Source organism: Puntigrus tetrazona, chromosome 15 (genome assembly GCF_018831695.1).
Source record: "Puntigrus tetrazona isolate hp1 chromosome 15, ASM1883169v1, whole genome shotgun sequence".
Taxonomy (NCBI): domain Eukaryota; kingdom Metazoa; phylum Chordata; class Actinopteri; order Cypriniformes; family Cyprinidae; genus Puntigrus; species Puntigrus tetrazona.
Window position 1 is genome coordinate 17,567,282 of NC_056713.1, and position 17,082 is coordinate 17,584,363.

The window sequence follows — 17,082 nt, forward strand, 5'->3', positions numbered from 1 at the left end:
CGAGCAAACTCGTCTCCTCACAGGTACGTCCATTCGCTTACATTGGCGACTGTCATTTGGAGCGGTTTAATCTGTCACGTATGTAAATCCACACTTTGTATAAAATATTCATCAGCCGAACCCTATCCTGAACTCCGTTCCTCGAAATTGTTCTGTACCTGCATGAAGGTTTATAACAGAAGTTTATTATGGTCGTGGGAAATGATTCGTGATGAGGCTTACAACATGTTACGCATGTGTTTATTTTGAGTCGCATCAAACACTGACGCCTCTGGCCCCTAGTTTGATGATTGTGATGGGAAAATACAACTAATAGCAGTTTATCTGAATTATTAGTTGTAATTTTGAATGCTATTTTCGGCCAAATCGGTTTCTATAACTACAACTTTCCTACCCAATTATATATATTTATGTTTATTTATTTTATTTGTATTTATTTATGAATTGTTAAGAAAAAGATCATAATGAAGAATACGGTCAGATGTTTTTTGAAACATGCACTAGTCCCTGTTAAAATAAAATAATAAAAAACCATTAAGCAAAGATTCAATATGCAAAGTTATGTACATTTAACCATTCAGTATAGACTGAATGGTTAAATATGTCTCTGGGAATGACAACCTTATATATAAAATTGAAACTTTTATAGCAGTGTTTGAAGATGCATTATAGGTTTCTTTGTGAAGCTGCTTATATGGAACTGCAAGGCTGTTACATAAATAATAACATAGCAATATCCGACTGTTCTGTATGTAGGCGTGCATTTATGTAATTAAGTTTACGCTGCTGAAGGGACTAAAAGTTAAATGCAAATGTCAAAGTTAAACGGTTTCCAGTATTTGTAAAGCGTAGATATGAATGTCAAAAACCGTGATTGTGTAATGTTGCTAATAATTTAGCTTATGACCAAGAATAATCTAGAAAGCACGTATGCGGATACGTTTCAGGTTTCTCTATGAAGCTGCATGTGGCTGCTTTTGCGGAACTGCAAAACTTTCTCTGCATTAATAAGAACGACCTTGTTGACCTTTACAACAAAATATCAGTGATTTGTTGTAACCCATTCTCCTAAGCTGTCATTCCAGAGTGTATTGAATCATTCTAACAGAACATCTCTTTGAAGAACAGCCTACAGAAGCTTGTTTCTCAGGCAACCGTGCTGGTTTTAGTACACTACTATAAATATGCGAGTAGGTGGGCAGGAGCTGTATGATCTGGTATTATTTACACAGTCGTGCTCCTTTTCAATTTCTTTAACGTTCTCCGTGTTCATCCGCCAACACATATTTCCCTCGCGTTTCATCCGAAGGTGCACGTAAACATTGTTTAATTAGCCTGGATCCAGTTCGCTTGCTGTTCAGTTACGACTTGGCTTGCCGTTCAGACAATGGCCAAGGCCCAGGGGACATTCAAACACCAACGTCTTCACGTGTCACTTGAGACGGAGGGTGTCTTTTGTGAGTGTCAAACGCTTGATTGTTGAACCTGAGCCAACGGCTGATTTCCTCTTCCCATCTTGATGGCTGAACAATGAACGCTTGTGCGCGTATCGATGCCGGCCACTGAAAAAAGAACAGAATCACCTGGCCGTAACCAGATATGAGCAGCTTTCCCGGTGTCAGTGGCACTGGTTCTTTGCCATGTAATAGGGTGATGAGATAAGCTCCGCCCGTTAGGAATATTTGATGCGTTTGATTGGATGTAAGGCATTGGCTGTGCCTCTGTTTGCTAACAGGCCAGCAGTTAGAGGGACAGGTGCAGGGTGAGGACCCAGCTGCCCTGAAAGACCCCATTATCAGTGGAGCGGAAACAACCTGCACTTTATACAGCAACCACGAGAATGCCTCATTCATAGGCATCACCTTTGCTATATTTTGTTTTTGTGCTTTTTGTTATTATAAATGAATATTTGTCATAGTGTTGTGAATATTAGAAAAATATTGATTCACGTGAATATTTATTATGAATATTTAAGTAAATATATTTAAATAAACATTGATTCATGTATTATTTTAACTCTTGGTAATAAACTATTACTTGTGCTACAGACATGAAATTTGCAGCTTTTTAAGGAGATACATTTTTATAGTGATCTGACTTAAAAATTTTTACTTGGTGGATGAAAAAAATGAACAATACATTGGCCATAAATAAGAATTTGAATAGCATAGTCATTTGTGCAGAACACCTTAGAAGCATTTGCTGTTATTGTTAACTGAAACTTAAATTATTTAAAAAATGTAGTATTATAATATATAATAAAACTAAATATTAAAGCTAAGTAGAAAAATAAAAATAAATGAAAATTAATTAAATGGACAAAAACGTAACAAAATGAATCAAAATTAAGGTAAAATTAAAATTTTTAAACATTTTATTCTAATGCTATTGGAATGCTAATAGAAATTTTACCTTTAGAGTTTACTGAAATACAGCAAGTTAGGGGTATATAAAATATAATAAATTATAATAGCTAAATACATAAAGCCAAAAGAAAGATAAATAAAAAAAATAAAAGGGATAACGAAGTGAATCAAATTTAAACTAAAACTTTAAATGAAATCTGTACAGTGATATAATCTAAAATTTATTATAGTATATAAATTATATTAACATAATACTGCTTGAATCTGAACATATTAGTGACTCTATAGCAATGTATAAAATGTGTATGTTGTGATGAGGCTCTCAGTGAGGTCTGGGTCCCTGAGCTCCAGATGGCAGCTGAAGCGCTTCGATTGGACGTTCATGAGATCAGGTTGAAAGAGCTTCTTTGATGAGTCACATGATACGTTCTCACCCCTCATCCCTGGCACGATGTTGTGTTTCAAAACTGTTCAAAACGCTTTCTGCGTTTCCCTCGTAATGGCCCATTGCTGCTGCTTTTTCCAAAAATAATTTGAGGTATCGATCTTCTAAGAGGTCGTGTTGAACCGAAGCACTCTATACTCAATATGCGCATACGCTCCAGAGTGTTTGATTGAGAAATAACACGTTAAGTGGGTCAACAGAGAAAGTACACTCTCATCCAGCTGAGTGCATCGGCTCGATTATTTGACGCGCGGCAGATGTTTGTCGCTGTTGCCTTACAATTGCTCCCTGCTTTTCTCTAGAATTTACAGATAAAGACTCATCCTAATACAATTAACTTTAAATGAGTTTATTCTAATAATAGGCTTTCATCAATTATTTACTAGGCCCTTCTCTGCGTATGCAAATTCGGATGTCCCTCGCCATGGCAACAGCTTGCTGAATTCTCGCAGTGCCCGGAGGTGTTGGCTTCCTTTGCCAAACTCTTGCCTACTTTTCTCAGACCACAGAGACCTGCTCTGCATTTCAGGAGCTTGTGAAGGGCTTTTGACATCACGCTGTGTCTGGAAACTTTTTTGAAAACATTTTTTGAAAGCAAGTGTGGCATTATCTTCTTTAGTTTTTTGATTTTATATATTCCTTTTTTTGGGTCTATGTATGCTAGGTCAATGTCTTTTCTTATGGATTTTATTTGTATTCTTTAAACATTCACGCTTCTGGAAAGTTGTGGTGGTTTTGCATATGCTTGTTTATACTCTTAACTCTAGAGGGCGCAGTTGCACCATTTTTGGATGCGCCTTTTAGACAATCGCTGATTTGCGTTTATGCAGCTTAAGTTACCGTTTTGTGACTTTGCCATTGCTGTGTATCAAATCCGAATTTAAAACCATCGTTTTAAATTAAATTGTAACTTAAAAAATAAATGCAGATGGCAAAAAGCTGACATTTTTGAATGCATATGAAGTTTTGTGGTCATTATTTTATATTATTTAGTTTTATTTATTTATTTATTTATGTATGGATTTAATACTTCAACATAGATCGGATCAAAAGTAACAGTAAAGAAATTTACAATGTTATTTTACAAATTATTTCTATATTAAATACATAATATTCTTTTCAACTGAATATATTTTATAATAATATAACAGCACTATTATATAATATATATATATATATATATATATATATATATATATATATATATATATATATAGCATCAAATCAGGATATTAGATTCTAATGACACTTCAGACTAAAATAGAAAACAGTTATTTTAAAGTAAATTTTTTTTAGATTTTAGATTTAGATTTAATATTCACAAATTATCAAAATCCAACTCAAACTTTTGAACAGTGGTGTAAAATTGCTTTATATTTCGTGCAAATGTGAAAAAAGTTGCTAACAACACCTTTGGATCCATTCCAAAACAAAACCCAAGAAGTTTACATCTTGTCCCCTAAAGTGCATTACTAATACCAAAAACACCAACCCTCCTTTCATAGCTGTAATTGAATTACTTAAGTGATATTGTGCGGTTAAATTCCTCCTAATTCAATTGTGGTTTTCCATGAGGTGCACAAGCTGAGCTTTTTCCCCTTTTTTATTCCCTTTACATTTAAACAGTAGACATTTTATTAACTCTCGTGTATTATGCAACATCGCAGGGTGTGACTGAGTCAGATCAGGGGACAAAAAAATAATTGTATTTTTCTTGTTGTGGCACACAGTATTTCTATTCTTCAGCGAGCTAGCTGGCAAAACAAACGCACTTTTAAAGCAGAAAACGCCTATACGAGCACACAAAGTGGGTTTGTATTTCTCATGTAGGGTAACAGTGGAAAAATCCATTCACGCAGGTGTGGACTGTTTCTGGTGCTATTTCTAAATACAAATGAGCTTCAGAAGGTGAGTGTTTTTTTTGTTTTTTTTTTACAGGGATTTCTCATTAAGTCTCTGAGGGTTTACACCCATGATGTAACAATTCCCATTACACAGTCTTGTTGAGCTTTTCTCTTAGTGACTAAATAAGGGCAATCCACATCAGAGCCCTCTGAAAGTGATTCCTCCATCCCAGTGGAGCTTGGGGATCCCTCCTCAAAAACTCGAGACGTGCAAGGCTTTGCGTTATCTTCAGGGAATCCCGCCCTCTTGACACAGGATGAAGACTAAATGACTCAGACTGCCGGAAATGGCTTGTTTGTGATAACTACTCAGTGATCTGCTCACTTCCTACTGTATGTCTTTTTCTCTTTCTTTTCCTCGCTCTTTCTTTTCCTCACGTATTTTGCCATCGTGGGCGGCACGGTAATCCTACACCTGCCTGTCCTCATACGTTATACTGTAACTGGCTGAACTGCTTTGACAAGTGCGAGGGGGTTAAAACACACTTGCAGCCCAGAGCCGGGCTCCTATCTGGCTGCATCTCTCCACACATACACACACACACACACACACCCATGCACACACTGGTATAAGAAACAGCCCAGGATCGAGTCTCAGTCTTCTGTGAGAAGGGGAGAAAGAGCAGCAGGAGAAGAGCAAACAAACTGAAAATTGCAAGTTCAATGTTACCGTTGTGGAAAGCCTAGCAGGCGGCTCGCCAACTGGAGATGTCGTACGGAGATGAGCGTGGCTCGAAGGAGCAGCGCCAGGAGAATGATGGGATTGAATTGGAGAGCATGGCCAGCTTACCTGAAGACCTGATGCTGAGCGGCGACTTCCGCGGGAAGTTCAAGAAGATCCGGACCAGGAAAAGGCCCACCATTCTCTCATGTAGGTGCTGATTGGCGCAAGACGTGGTGTTTGTTTGTTGTCAGTGTCTGCTATGAAATTACGGATTGGAGCAAAATTTGGAAGCAGCTTTGCTGGGGTGGTCAGAAGACTCACTTCATAAGCCTTTCTATCAAGCATGTGTGACATGCCTCAATGTCTATAGATATTTATTGGTTACCTCGAGAATGTGGCGTCATGTTTGTTAAAATAGACTGTTTGCTATTATGTGTAGCTGAACACATGCAGTGAAAACTTCCATAACCATGTGCTGAAATGCGAGGAAAAAAGGAAACAACAAAACCTCCCAAAACAGTTGTTTTTTTTACAGTATTACAGTATTTTATTTGTCTTTATTAGTCTTTATTGTTACATGATTCTGCTGAAATCATTCTGTAATACTGATTTAATGATTAAGAACCATTTTTCTTATTATCAATGTTTATAGAAACCTCAATTCACCTTTTTTAGTAGTCTTTGAAAAAAGAACAGAAATCTTTTGTGACATATATGTGTTTGCAGTCACTTTCAAATAATAAAAGGAATCCTTATTCATTAAAAAAAGAATCTTATTAACCCCATACTTTTGAATAGTATACCTTACAATTCAACATTCTCCACTTCTCCATTAAAGATCAATCAAAACATTTGGTATCATAGTAGTATCAGACTTCTTGGACCCTCACGGTGTCTATCCTGCTTGTTTAATGTGATAAACAGTTCAAAATAAAGTACAGGAGAAACAGAGGCTGCTTAGTTCGAGGAGAGACAGTGCGAATGTTACTTGAGACCTGTGTGTGTTAGCCTTTGTGTGTTCTTCCTTGAAAAAGTCTGAAAAGAGGAGATGTTAAGAAGAGTGTAAGGGGAGAAAGAGGGGCCAGAGGGTGGACAGAGGGAAAACCAGCACAGGGAGGAAAAGTAGATAGAAGAAAAAAAGAGGAGTGCAGAGCTGGTACTGATATCCACAGTGACGTCTGCATCAGTGAGACATGCTTCACATTCCATCACTTCATCAGAGCTTGAAAATGCTTTTAATAGGCTCTTAATGGGACTCAACCTGCAGAACAACCTGCTCCCACTCCCACAGATGGCTTAAGACTAAATATTTACACTATCTCGAAGAGAAGAGCTGCCAATGAATGCCTGTGATGGGAAGATTGATATTATTTGTAAGGTTATGAAATATTTTAGAAGTCCCAGAATCGTTATTTTACGTTAGTGTAGTTTATTTTAGTTCAGTTTAGTGATCGACTTGAGCCGTTTTTTCCAATACAGTGCTCTCAGCTGTTAGTTTTAATGGCTTGTGCCCTTTAGCTTTTTACGTCAGGAAGTTTTTGGACATTTCCACCCATCAAAGACCTCCATTTGCACTGTGTGGTGATAATGGTCTGGTTGATAGTTCAGCCAGAACGTTATGTAATAATCTGTCTAAGAGCCCTTGCTGTGCCTGGTCCAATCTCATATCGTCACCGGGTCCGATCTGTGTGGGTTATGTTAATGTGTCATCTTTATCACTGTAACCGCTGGAGCAATGTTTTCATTTTTGAAAGATGAACAAAAACAGAAGAGAATCCAATGTCCCCTGTAGGCAACGTGTAGTAGCACTTGGGTCAAAGAAAGCGTGCTACTGTTGACGTGCATTAGCCTACTGTGTTATGAAAATATAAGTTGTTGGTGTTAAATCTAGTGGATTCATATAAGTAATAGTAAAAATAAATAGACTGTTTTACCCCTGAATACAAGTGGGTAACTTTAAACTGGCCTGATAAATAGAGTGTGAGTATTATGTAATTAAGGGCAAGTTCTTGAGATCGGAGGGATAGAGAGGGGCATGATGGGATTATGGAGTGACTCAGGATGTGCAGTGCTTGCCAGCAAATCAGCAGTGTGTAACATCTAAAGCTCAGTGCAAAATCTGAATAAGTCTGTGTTTATGTTTGCATTGGAGATGGTAATTACACAGATTGGCTACGTTGGTCCACCAGCCGGATCAGCAGCACCATATGATACTGTATGCATTTCACAAAGTGCCTTTGTGAAGACTTTTGCTTACTAGAAATGTCACAAGCGATCTTGTTTACAGCTGCATTGATTGGACTGGGGTTTGTGCTGTGCTGACCTTTGCTGACTTCTTGTGAGCTTTGGACTTTCTTTAGAATTTCCTATTTAGACCCTCAGCAAAAAAAAAGTAGGAAAATAGCATGTGAGAATCTGCTTGTGCTGATGTTACTGTTAATATCGCCTTGCAGTTGTCTTTTTTTCATAGCTGACTGACGCTTGTGATGAATGGGGACTTTAGCGCTGGTTCAAGCCAAAACCAACAGTGAGTGTGAAAATGAAGAGTCACAGAAGGTCATTGGTGCCACACTAAAAACCAAGTGGGATGTAATTTGAAAGCAAGGAAAACAATCACAAAAACACATTTGTTGGGTTTTAAAAAAGGAAATAACAGATAAACTAGTGTTCAAAAAAATTCCTTTTTCCTTTTTTTCTAAAGAAGTCTCATATGCTTTAAGGCTGCATTAATAATGCAATAACGATACAGATACAATAAAAAAATTGTGAAAATTATTATCATTTAAAATATTTTTGTTAACACTTTATTTTACGCTTAGACGTATTAGTTGCTTATTAGCATGCTACTACTAAATTATATTACTAAAATATTAGCCATTTATTAGTGCTAATAAGGCACATATTAATGGCTTATTCTTTATTAATCTAGATGTTAATTTCATGCTCATGAAACATTTCATATTATTTTCACTTATTTTTCCACTTAAAATGGTTGTACAGATTATAATTTTTGTGTTTGTTTATTTTGTATCTAATGCAAGGACATTCAGGCATATTAAGTGAGATTTAGGTGTCTAACATGTCCAATAATTTTAGGGCCACTTTATAGTAGTGCTATATGAGAATGCCTTCAGTTATAGGTTACCTATAGCATTGGTAGCTTTAAACTACCACTGTTTGGAACATGTGCAAGTACACATACTAAAATAGCCAAACAAACATTTCCTGTATCTTAATCTTTTCTTGTATATCAGCATACAAACCTACCAGATTTCCATTTTCTGGATATTCTCACATGCTAAAGCCAAGGAGGGCAGTCGGGAGAGAGAGTCTCACTTGGGATGCAAGCAAACGGAGGTTATAATTAACCACGCGGGGCTAAGAGGATTTCTTCCTGCTCTCCCTGCACTGCGTGCAGCCTGTGACTCTGGGTTATTTAAAGTGAACCTGCCTAGAGAGAAAGACACAGAGAGAGAGAGAGAAGGAGAGAGGGAGGGAGGGTGGGTTGGACACACATAGAGGAGGGGGGAGAGATTAGCGGATCTGTGGCGCTCTGTTCTGGCTCAGTCTGTGGCGGCAACATCTCTGTTCAGCATCACTCTTCCACAGCAGCCGATTCCACCTGCCTGCTCCGGCCGCTGCTGCAGGCAGGGGTGGAAACGTACGGGACCTCAGCATCCTCTGACTTCAGCGACTCGCAGATATGGCCAGTCAGCAGGACTCGGGTTTCTTTGAGATCAGCATCAAGTCCCTGCTGAAGTCCTGGAGCAGCAGTGAGTATCTTGGCGCTCAGAGCAGCGGGATCGCAGCCAGGGCTGGCGGGATGCATCCAGAATTAGTTTGCATGTGAGAGGCCGAGTTTGTTGCTCTGGCGCACGTGCGCTGGTGTTGTTGTCCTATTTAATATTCTGGGGATTTTATTAGGTCAGTGTAATGCGGACTTTACGGCATGTACTTCTATCTCGATTTTACTTTTGTGCATGTAGTCAGGTTTAAAGGGATGCTTAATGCAAAAATTACAATTCTGACATTTTTTATTCATCTTTGTGTCATTCCAAACTTTCTGGATGTGGAGGACAGAAGATATTCTTGAGGAACTTTGGAGTCCAAAACAATATAGAGCCCCACTGACATGTTTCAAAATATCTTTCTTTGTGTTTAGCCAAATATATTATGTGGTATAGGTTTGGAATGATATGGGTGAATAATCATTTTAAGGACGGAGTCTGTGTATACAGGTATTGCAGATAAAGATAGAGCTCATCAAACATGCTTTGATATCATTGAATAAAACTGAATCTTTAACATTATGTTATGTCAACACTGCTTCTGTAGGATCTTGCAACAGAACTTTTTATTATGAGGTAAACGGCTGATGTTTTTTGTCTGAATTGCATTGTAATCCCTGTCCTGGTGTTTTGGTACACAGTATGCTCCCTAGAGCAGTGTGCATCAGGTGCCTGTTCTCACCAGTCTAACTGGCCAATCAGCTGTGAGGGATGGTCAGACCTCAGCCAATCAGCTTTCAGCAAGAGTGGCAGTGAGCATTCTGTGCTGTTTCCTGCTAACCTAGAAGTGTCTCCTTAAGAAAAATCAATGTAGATTTACATATAATACCTTTTTTTAAAAAAAACAAAACAGAATAATGCTTTTATTAAGCAAGAATGCATTAAATTTCTTTAGAAGTGTTGTTTTTTTTAAATTACATTTTGTTTAATTACATTTCGATTTATCAAATAATTTTCTTCTACAGAAATACTATTTATCAAAAACTGTCAACATAGATGTTAAGAAATGTTTGCATCAGATCAGAATGATTCAGAAGGATCATGTGACACTGAAGACTACAAAGTACTAAAAATTGAGCTTTGCATCACAGAAATAAAATATATTTGTAAAAAGACCAGAGTTAGACCAGAGTTATTTTAAAGTTGAATAATATTTGACATTAGTACTGTTTTTAAAGTAATTACTGTAAATAAATGCAGGCTTGGTGAGAAAGAGATATCTTTTAAAAATATTTTCCAAATGGTAATTATTCCTCTGGTAGTTTTTGTATATGTACATTTCATATGTAACTATATTCTGATGCTCTACCTCATATGTTAGTTGTTTTATGTTTTTACAGGTTTTTGTTTATAAAGATAGGTAGATAGACGTTTTTTTTTTTTTTTTTTTTTTACAAATTACGAAATACCTTCTTTTCAAGCCAAAGTGCTATCAAATATTAATAAAAACAATACATTTTAAATATTTCAGCCTGACAGTTTAATCCTCAGTTTTAGACCAAATCATAATCTCTGTCTCTCTCTCTCTCTCTCTCTCTCTCTCTCTCTGCCTTAGAGTAAATGGGTGAAACGTTCTTATCACTAAATCAGATGTGCTTTGCACAGTGTACCAAATATATTTTTAGCACTGGCTCAGAGGTTCTGAGTCTTTAGGCCTAATGGCTAAATCCAGGAAAAATGTCCTTGTTTTTTAGCTGTCATAATCGGCACGTCTCTCAAATGTCTGCAAACACATCTCATCTTTCAGTTTTTTTGTTTGTCCTCCTGCCCTTTCTGTATGACACAAGGATAGCCAACTCTCTTCAAATGGTACAGTGTGTTCGGGCAGTTACACAACCCGATCCTGTTTCTCTGCGTTATAGTATACTATAGGTGCCCTTGGGTGTCCAGTGTGTGACCTGTAGATGCCTTTTATTCATTGAAAGGTCTGCAAGTTCTGTATGTTTAAAAAGTATTTTTTAAAAGTCATTAATTATGTCTTCAGTGTCTTGTTTAGGACACTGAGTGAGTCAAAGCATCACTTTTTGGTTTGTACATCATGGTATCAACTCTCAGTTGCAGATTCCATATTCATTCTCGCTGTGCTGTGAACTAAGATTTTTTTTCTGTTTGTTGATGAAAGTAACCAGTGGGATATGAGTGGGCTTTGTGTGCTAACAGTCTGATAACCATCTGAAAGTGGATGGAGCTTTATAGGTCCCATTCATTTAGAGTTATGGCAGTCGTCCTCAGGGGCCTTTTGTACACAGTTGGGGTCTATGAATGTAAAAAGTCCACATTATTTACATCAGTGGGGGATTTTGTTAGATGTATGTTTTTCCGTACTTGTTGTCCACTCCCTGAGCAAGAAAAATGTTGGCAGGACACAACGGGATTTGTTTTAGAAAGACAAAAGTGGTGTAATATACGTCTGTGTCTGTGTTTATGTGTGTGTCTCATGTCAGTGTGTGTGTGTGTGTGTGTGTGAAATAGTGAGGCGTTGTTCTGTGTCTTGTATTGTCTCTGTTGGGAGCAGCTCAATGCTCAGAGGCTCTTCTGCAGAGCGCTGATGTAATGCTCTGTCTGAGCCCATCTCTTGTTTGCAGAGTCACATGTAATGCATCAGGCTGCCGTAATCATCCAGACTGGCACTGGAGCACTACTACTGTGAAAAAATGGTTTCCTGAAGAAAATGAGAGTGGTGCTCGCAAATGCGAAACGCCATGATGCTAGTGTGTTAGTTGGAGTGTTGCTGTCCGGTATCTAGGGTGTTCTGCTTACATGAGCCACAGGTGGTTGTTGAGCTATTCTCTTGCTAGTCAGTTACTCTTATTATGACAGCAACCTTATAGCAACCTGATAGAATCACATTTATTTACTAGAAATTGATTTGATGATTCTGATTGAATATTTCGCTTCAATATTATTACTTCTTTTGAAGTCATCAGTCAACAAAAAAAACCCAAAACATAATCTGTACTTATTTTGAATGAAGAATCACAGCAAACAGAACTTTTTATATTTAGTATAGATTTTTATTATGTATGCATCACCACTACCAAAAGGGGTATTATATTAAATACATTATTATATAATATAATACAATACAATATAATATAATATTATAAATTAGCTTTTTAAGGAAATCCTTTTATTCTGCAAGGATGCATTAAATAAGGACATTGCAATTTAGTAAAAGATTTCTATTTTAAAATAAATGCTATTACTTTGAGGTTTCTCCCAATCAGATAATTCAGAAAAAGTGTCATGCTTTGAGCAAATATATTTCATTATTTAATTTAACTCAACAACTGTTTGTAAAATTGAAAAATTGTTTTAGCATATTAGAATAATTTTATCTTTGATTCTGAATAAAATTCAGCATTGCAATCACATGAATGAATGACATTTTTAAAAAAATGCAGTAGAAAACAATTTTAAACTAGAATAATATTTCACAGTATAACTGCTTTTTTTGCTGGACAAAAGAGACTTCTTTAAAAAGCATAAAACAACCTTAAAACTTTAAAATTGTAATTCGTATATATACGTATTTATTATTATTATTTTGAAATAAATGTAAAATCTATTATGAAAAATGAATAGGTTTATACTGAAGTGTAATTTTTTAATTGTAAATCAAGTGTAATTTGCAATGCTTAATGGAATTATATTTTGTTTATCTTGATTCATTGACATTTTAATGCTTGAGATCTGTTTACGCATTTAGTATTTTTATTGAGTTTAGCAAGTCTAGTTGGCTTCCCATGCTCTGCCCATTGCGGTTTTCCCAAGGGAAGATTGTGTAATGGAGTCGGTCGGTGGAATTCAGAAGCTAGATAGTTTATCTCACTTTACTCTGTCTGTGTTTCTACATATGTGCAAACAAGGGAGTGAAAGTGAGTGAGCGAGTCTGTGCCCAATCGAATGATGTTTACACTGTTGGTTAGCGGCGGAGGGGAGATCAGGACGTATAGTGTGTACTCAGGGTTAAATATAGCCCTGCAGCTATGCCACTGTAGCATGTCAGTCCTGCATACTTGCCCAGGCCTCAGCTAAATATTCCAGCCTGACCTTCAGTCTCGAGAGGCAGTGGACGTTTACGCTTTGATAGAGAGAAGAGGCGAGCCCACGTGTGGATCTGTTATCACCTAATTTTCGGACTTTTGTTTCGACTCGCACTGGGACCGTTACAGTATGGGGGAGAAGGTCTCGCTATCACTGCAGTGAATGATAAGGACGTGTGAAGTTTGGAAAACTGGATCCCGTATGCTGCTCCCCTACTATGGACAGCACAATCATGTGCTGGAATAAAACCAGCATGGTGAACTTCATGAAAGGTCTCGGTAGGTGCTACGAGAGAGAGAGAGAGAGAGAGAGAGACAGAGAGAGAGAGAAAGAGAGCAGTGAGTGAGAATCTGTCAGTGAATTATGATGAAACTAATAAAATGTGATCCAGTGTTGTTGAACAAGTGCAAGGTGAGTTTTTACTTATGATCTTTTTATTTTAGATAATATATAATAGCAAAACAGTCCGGTAGAATGCAGTGAAAATATTAATACAGTTAATAATTGTATGAATAATTAACTGTTTACTGTTTTTATTTTAATTTATACATTTTTACAAATAAGAAATATTTATATTTTTTTAATTAAAGAATATTATTTAATAAAATTACATTTTTGCATTTGGACTGCTATTTACATTAAGAATATGCTATTAAGTCATTAATAGGCATATAGTGGATCGGAGACATAAACACATTTATGTTTATGAGTCATTATTCAATATATTAAACATACTGTGCTTTAGACTGAAAAAAACTTCAAACTGCAGTGGTTTTCAGAGGTGAAATACTGCAGGAGACAAAGATCTTTTTGTTCTGTTCAAAGGAAAGCAAAACCCAGTTCAAGCCATGCGAAGCGAAGTCTGTTTTTGTCAACATATGATAAGACTGTGTCTAAAACTAGATCAAAAACTGTTGTCAAAATTATCAGAGCTGTGGCGGTCACATGCCCCCTCTGCAACTCGACCACTGTTACTTACTGTACAGTTCAGTAGCTTGTGTGTGTGTGTGTGTGTGTGTGTGTGTGAGCTCTGTGAAAGAATATTACTGTAAAAGAACTTCTTGATATGAATTCAGTCGAGTTTGTGTTGAGGAAAGATTACTTTGTGCACACAGTTCGCAGTCGCTGGCAAGCTGTAGACTTGTTGGGAAATTCTGACATGGATTGTACAGTCTGGATTAGGAAACAATCATTTTCTGTAAAACAATTATCGACTGTATTAGTTCAGTCTGTGTATTTTAACCTATAAGTTAAAAGTCATACGTTTTCATTTTTGGCTTTCTGAAAAAGACCTAATTTCCATGTAAATATTTATTTGTAATGTTAATATTATTTATTCTCTTTTTTGTCTAAAGCTTCACCAGGGTACAGCAAGCCTCCTGTCCCACCAGTTTGCTGCTCTCAGGGTGAAAAGGGGCCGCCCGCCATGATGCCCATCAGCGTGGACCCAGAGAGCCGTCCGGGCGAATACGTGCTCAAGAGCCTCTTCGCTAACTTCACGAACATCTCAGAACGCAAAATACGGATCGTCATGGCCGAACCTTTGGTGAGTGACAGTTTTAAACTATTAAGGGTAACCATCTTGTGGGTGGAAATATAAACTAAACTGGCTAATCCTAGTTGTTTATGTAGCTCAGCATGTAATGTATGGTTCTTGTGAATAGGATTGAATTTCATGAATGTCTGTCAGTCAGTTAGTCAGTGTTAAAATGTTCATTGTTTATCTCTAAAGACACTGAGCACTTACAGCCTTGTTAGTATTAACAGGCAAATGTACCTGCTTGCGTGTTTAACAGCGAGCTGCTAGTTTCATGGTTAACAGGCAGACTAGTATTAATTAACCTTTCCCAAGACAAATATGTTGTGTCCCTCAAAACATCTGCCACCAGGATGAGATCTTCTAAATTAAGCGAGATCAAGTTACCTGCATTGTTTAGCCACAGTTGTGCAGTGTATTATCTGCAATTTATTTGCACGACGACGTGCCTCTGACCGATTGTATTTGAATAGTAAACAGCGATTCATAGCTGCAGCATATTTTTCTGAATGTTATTTACTTTTCTTTCTCTTCGGACACAAGTGGAGTGTTTGTATGGGGCAGTCATATCTTGACGTACCCCAGTCTTTCGATTCGGAAGTGGAGAAAGGTCCTGCAAGAGCATAAGGCGGTCCATTAACCTCTTATAAAAGCCTTAAGGGATATTGCCCCGTCCTTGTCTGCCCTCTCATCTGTTTCTCCCTCAAATGACTCCAGCAACTGAAATATTTATTAGCCTAAGATGAAAGTGGTGCTTCAGTGGACTGAATGAGCTCAAATTAAATTTAACACAGTCTGAAAGTGTTATGTCTGACAAACCCAGCTGGGTCAGAGAAGACAGTTTGTTCTGGGCCTAAAATCCAAAATGATAATAGAATTTGAATTTCCAAATAACATATTAACTGCTTTCACCTGAAAAGGAACTACACACATTTCGGGGGCTTTGAAACATTTTACGTTACCTAAGTAGAAGTACGAAATGTAGGTCAGTTTATTTTTTTTTTTTAAAAACCTGTGTTGTTTAATCAGCATGTCTGATCTGTGATAGTTGCAAAGATCAGCTTTTTCATATTGTAAGCCTCTACCCTGTTTGTGTATACACACGCTGCTGTTTTAAAGTTTGGAGTCAGGAAGATTTTTTTTTCCTCAACAAAACACTTTTATTCTTTAAGAATGTGTGTAATTCATGTTTACCTTTTACTGTTGTTTTTACAGGAAAAACCTTTGGTAAAATCTCTTCAGAGGGGTGAAGATCCGCAGTTTGACCAAGTACGTACTGTTTGCTTTCTGTCTCCTGAACGTCTGCGCGCATCCCCTATGTCCAGTCTGTGGACAGATGTCCCAGCGGAAAGACAAGAGACAGCCTTTTAGCTGCTTGGCTGTGCCAAAAAAAATTATCTGACTTTTTGAATTATTAAAATAGATTCATGGATCTGTCTGGCCTTTAAAGCATTTAGAGTGACCTCAGTAAAAGCCTGATGTGGTTTTTGGCTTGTCTGGTCGTCTGGGAGTGAATAAGCCCATTTGCATCTCTGATAGATTAGATAAGAGAGTGTTATGCCTCAAATTCATGATAGGTAAGAGATATCTCATGCTCCATCAGGTCGTCAAACATTTTGTGCAGTGGGCAAGACGTTATTTCCCTGTAATTTGCACAAAAAACTGTGAGAACATAATAATATGATTAAATATAAATAATGTAAATATATTAAATATAGATATATTAATTCATACGTCTATATATATATATATATATATATATATATATATATATATATATATATATATATACACATACACACACACACACACACCCAACTATATATACTAAGAGAGAGAGAGAGAGAGAGAGAGAGAGAGAGAGAGAGAGAGAGAATTTGAATTTGTAAAATTCTAAATACAAATATAGAATTAATTAAAATAAAATGTATATAAATTATGATATAATAAAGTTATAATATAATAAATATAAATACATATAAAAACATACATGCATGTAAAATTATATTTAAAAATCTAAATGTAAATAAGGTATTTTCATTTAAAATCATTAAGAAAGGTGAAAACATTAAGTTTGCAGCCTTTCAGGGGAAGAAAAAAAATCTAAACCAAAAACCAGACTAAACAAGCAGAAAAAAAATTAATGCTTATTTTGTCATATAATTATTATTCCTAAACTTACTTATGACATATAACTAATATGTAAATAAACGACAAAAGTATCTGCAAAATGAATAAATGTACGACATGTCTAAAAACCAGAATTTAATTTCAGATAGCCTTGAGTAAATGTATCGAAAGCCCAAAATGAAAGGTCTTTTTATTGCTGGC

The 17,082-nt window shown here is 36.6% G+C and overlaps 1 protein-coding gene across 9 annotated transcripts in view; it reads left to right on the top strand.

Annotated features, from left to right (window-relative positions):
* Positions 1-5,143: 5,143 nt before the first annotated feature.
* Positions 5,144-17,082, top strand: part of frya (furry homolog a (Drosophila)) — a 50,630-nt gene continuing 38,691 nt past the window's right edge. For 2 of the 9 annotated variants that reach the window (XM_043258463.1, XM_043258462.1), the window contains exons 1-3: positions 5,152-5,586; positions 14,570-14,760; positions 15,967-16,020. In XM_043258463.1, the coding sequence (XP_043114398.1) occupies positions 5,424-5,586; positions 14,570-14,760; positions 15,967-16,020 (408 nt within the window). In that variant the 5' untranslated portion in view covers positions 5,152-5,423. Of the gene's footprint in view, positions 5,587-8,935; positions 9,153-13,148; positions 13,493-14,569; positions 14,761-15,966; positions 16,021-17,082 lie in introns of those variants that run through there. The other 7 variants (XM_043258454.1, XM_043258455.1, XM_043258457.1 and 4 more) reach the window with 7 other exon arrangements.